The sequence below is a fragment of the Salmo salar genome, chromosome 03 (assembly GCF_965601325.2).
Source record: "Salmo salar chromosome 03, fSalSal1, whole genome shotgun sequence".
Taxonomy (NCBI): Eukaryota; Metazoa; Chordata; class Actinopteri; order Salmoniformes; family Salmonidae; genus Salmo; species Salmo salar.
The window spans coordinates 58348244-58352926 of record NC_138293.1 but is presented as its reverse complement, the minus strand read 5'-3'; the positions used below and the strand labels follow the sequence as shown (position 1 = coordinate 58352926).

The window sequence follows — 4683 nt, the reverse complement described above, 5'->3', positions numbered from 1 at the left end:
GCACTGCCGATCACCGCTGAAGGCTCTGGGTTGCAGACCACCGCTGAAGGCTCTGGGCTGCAGACCACCGCTGAAGGCTCCGGGCTGAGCGGTGTCGCCGAAGGCTCCGGGCTGAGAAGCGTCGCCGGAGGCTCCGGACTGAGAGGTGTCGCCGAAGACTCCGGGCTGAGAAGCGTCGCCGGAGGCTCCGGGCTGAGAAGCGTCACTGGAGGCTCCGGGCTGAGGAGCATCGCCGGAGGCTCCGGACTGGAGAGCGTCTCTGTAGGTTCCGGACTGGGGACCTTCGCTGCAGGCTCCGTGCCATGGAACATCACTACTGGTTCTGTGCCATGGATCATCACTGGAGGCTTTGTGCCATGGATCATCACTGGAGGCTCCGAGCCATGGATTGTCACTGGAGACTTCGTACCATGGATCATCCCTACTGGCTCCGGGCCATGGATCATCACTGGAGGCTTCGTGCCATGGATCATCCCTACAGGCTCCGGGCCATGGATCATCACTGGAGGCTTCGTGCCATGGATTATCACTGGAGGCTTCGGACCATCGATCATCACTGGAGGCTTCCTACGGGGAGCTGGAACCGGCCTCACCAGACTGGGGAGTCGCACAGAGGACCGCGTGCTCAAAGCAGGCACCGGCCGTACTGGGCTATGGAGGCGTACTGGAGGAAGAGTGCGAGGTGCAGGCACAGGACATACTGGGCTATGGTGGCGCACTAGCGGGAGAGTGTGCGGAGCAGGCACAGGACGTACTGGGCTATGGTGGCGCACTGGCGGGAGAGTGTGCGGAGCAGGCACAGGACGTACTGGGCTATGGTGGCGCACTGGAGGGAGAGTGCGCGTAGCAGGCACAGGGTACACTGGGCCTTGGAGGCGCACTGGAGGTCTGGCGCTTAGGGCTGGCACAACACGCCCTGGCTCGATCTTAACCATAGCCCAGCAAGGGCGGTGAGCTGGAATAGGCTGCACTGGGTTGAGCTGGCGAACTGGGGTTACCGTGCGTAGAGCTGGCGCAGGATAACCTTGGCCGAGGAGACGCACCGGAGACCAGATACGTTGAACCGGTGCACTTCTCCTGGCTGCCGGCCAACTCTAGCACGGCAACGGTGAGGAGCTTGCACTGAGCGCACCGGGCTGTGAGTGCGCATGGGCGACACCGTGCGCACCACCGCATAACACGATGCTTCTACCGTCACTCGCTCCCCACGGTAAGCACGGGGAGTTGGCTCAGGTCTTAACCTCACCTTTGCCAATCTATCCATGTGCCCCCCCCCCCAAAAAAAAATGTTTTTGCTGCTGCCTCTCGGCCTCTTCTTGCCTACCGAGCTGTTCCTCCCAGTATCGTCGTTCTGCCTTCGCTGCCTCTATCTCCCACTGCGGACAGCGATACTCCCCAGGGCTTGTCCAGGGTCCTGCCCCATCTAAGATCTCCTCCCAGGTCCACTCCTCAGAACCATACTGCTGGGTCCTGCTCTTCCTCCCCGAGAATGCACGCTGCTTGGTCCGTTGGTGCTGGGTAGTTCTGTCACAGGGGTCGGGAAATGGAGACCAAGACGCAGCGTGGATAGTGCTCATTTTCAATCTTTTAATGATGACACTTGACTAAATAACAAAAACGACCAACACAGTCCCGTCAGGTACAAAGACTAAAACGGAAAACAACTACCCACAACCCCATAGAAAAACAGGCTGCTTAAGTATGGCTTCCAATCAGAGACAACGAAAGACACCTGCTTCTGATTGGAAACCATATCCCCGGCCGAACATGAAAACCAACACATAGAAAATGATAACTAGAACAAACCCACATAGAAAAAGAAAACCCAAAATACCTAAAAAAAAATAAAAAAAACCCTGCCACTCCCTGACCACTCTACTATGGCAAATGACCTCTTTCACTGGTCAGGATGTGACAATACTGGATATTATGCAACATAATTATTATAATCATTTGAATATTAGTTCAATGGAGTATACCAATCGCTCTTCAAACCAAGCCTCTACTCTTCAGTCCCTGGAGAGGAAAGGAAATAGTTGCAGAGGTGCCATCAACTTACATAACTGGATGAATAAATAAAATATGCATTTACAAGTGCATTAAAGACAATAATATTGAATACTTTGACAGATGATCGACGTGAAAAACCTATCTTACACACACATGCCTATAGGCCCAGATTCAAAAGCCCCCGCAATATAGGCTCCAATTGAAGCAGTATTCCCACGGTCTATACTGCCTGTGCACTTCATAGGCTACCAGTGTCTTTTTCTGAAATCCGGGAGCATATAGAAAGGGGTCTACCAAAATATTTCAGACCACCCAAACCTGTTTCTAAAACGTTATAAAGTCATGTTGAGTGTGTAATTCATTCAACCCATACAAGGTTGATCTGTATCTTTACATAAGCAGTTGGGGTCCACAAACCACAATTACCCTTTAAGCAGGTGGTTACAACGTAGTTGACACCAAAGTTGCTGTGTGCAAATGAAAAGGTGTTGCGTTTTCAAACATGAAATACTGTGGTTTTCGAAGTGAAAGGCCAAACAAAAATGTTCTATATGGTGATATTTATTTAGGCCATAGTCCGATGGATTCACATGTTTATTTTTTTATCAACAATATCCTGGTTAAAAGGCCAATATTTCATGATAAAACAGCAAATAACTCAAGATGTAACAATTCTTCGAGCGATACACCTGTCCTTTCCGTGCATTTTCTCCAGACGTAAAACAACACTCAGGTATGAAAGTGTAAGGGAACTTCCCCCTTTCACTTTTGGAATACCTTGCAGACTCTTTGTATAAAGGATCGACACAGGTTGGAGCATGGCAGAACTTGTGTATTCTAGAAATTGATCAGTCAGGAAGAACACGTTCTCTTTATCCGTTTCGGTAGACTTACTTTTGTCGGAATTATACGAAGTAGGCTATCTTTCGGAAGGGCATTAACGTTGATTGCGGACAGAACGAGAACTACAGTTTATCTACGCTAAAATGGGTTCAATAAGCTTTTGGATGTGCTTGGTCATGACGATTTGCACCTGGAATAAAACCATCGGATGCACGTGGATGAGGACACTGCCTCGGTCTCCGAGCATGTTCCAAGTGTTCAGCAACAACACCATAACGATGCTTCAGAAAATGGTAGGATATAGGGTCATGTTTATTCACTTCCTGGTCATTGAGCTCTTGTCATCTTTTCAACATTTCATGAGCTGCAATGTTTCATTTAAATTAGCTGACTCCTTTTGGTACAGTAATAATAATGCAAGATTTTGTTAATATTTTTGGGCAATTCAGGGTCATGAAGTCTCTCGAGATCCTCAGATCACTTTCCCTGACAAACAATACAGACAAGTCAATAATTTCAAGGTAAGAAATATGCATAAAAAGGGTTTTCTTCTATCCATAACCTTTCTTTTTGACATTGGAATAAACAATGAATTCGGAAAGTATTCAGACCCTTTCACCTTTTCCACATTTTGTTACGTTACAGACCATTTCTAAAATGGCAAAAACAGTCTTTTGCTTTTAATAAGTTAGCCAAAATGTCGAATAACATGTTTTGACTTGGTCATTATGGGTTATTGTGTGTAGATTGATGAGAGAAATCATATTTATTCAATTTCAAAATGAGGCTGTAACGTAACAAAATGGGCAGATAGTGAAGGATTCTGAACACTTCCCGAATGCAGCGTATATAATTAGGTTATAACGAATATACAATTTGCTCTAATTTTCTGATATTTGCCATCAATTCACAAGGCATATACTAATACAGTTCACTCTTCTTCTAGGCTGAGGAACAGATGGCCTTCATTTCGCATACTCTGAACGCTATAAAGAAATTGTACAGCAGTGGTAAATATGAGTCCACCGCCTGGGACCAGAAAGGAGTTGACAAGTTTATGAATGACCTCTATCGCCAGACCTCGGAGCTGGACCAATGCGTATGTCATTTGTGATTTTCGCCTCTTAAACATTAATGCAAAAAGGAAAAACATTATACTATCCTACTAGATTATAATATAAGTGGTTACATGTTAATCAAATCATAATATTAAATTAATTATTTGTATTTTGTTCTAACAGGTAAAGTCTATGAAAACTAGACTATCAAAATCTGTCAAAAGAGTGAACAAAAAGATGAGCCTTCACTTCAAGTTCCTGAAGAATTACTTGAAACGCGAGGTAGGTTGATCCATTTATCTTACAAAGAGAGTAAATTCACCAAATCTGGATGTATTTATATGATGATACAACATGTGTCTATTCTTAAATTTTTAACAAGTGTATTTCATTTATGCAGGAATACAGCGCAAGCGGCTGGGAAGACATAAGGACAGTGGTGCTGGCACACCTACAAAGACTAGACACAACATTAAGTAGCCAATGAGCGTTATGTGTGTGTTGTGTACATATTATTTATTTATATATCTATTTATTCAACTATTTATTTACATGTTTACTTATTTGTTTTTTTATGCATTTATTTATTGTGTAGTAATGTATTCACAACTCTGTGGAGTAAATAATTCTTTATACTGAATAATTCTGTGATTGACTTAAGTTATACATAGCCTAATGTATCAATGTTTCCGTGCATTTTGTTTTGTATTCATGAAGGCCATTGCATACTATATTTATTATTGCAACATGATAGGAAATGTTTGTTATTGTA

The 4683-nt window shown here is 44.7% G+C and overlaps 1 protein-coding gene across 1 annotated transcript; it reads left to right on the top strand.

Annotated features, from left to right (window-relative positions):
• The first annotated feature begins 2996 nt into the window (after positions 1 to 2996).
• Positions 2997 to 4398, top strand: LOC145877589 (interferon a3-like). Its single transcript, XM_082973620.1, has 5 exons — positions 2997 to 3146; positions 3303 to 3374; positions 3800 to 3952; positions 4095 to 4193; positions 4312 to 4398. Exons 1-5 carry the CDS (start codon positions 2997 to 2999, stop codon positions 4396 to 4398), a joined length of 561 nt encoding a protein of 186 aa, XP_082829746.1.
• Positions 4399 to 4683: the final 285 nt, after the last annotated feature.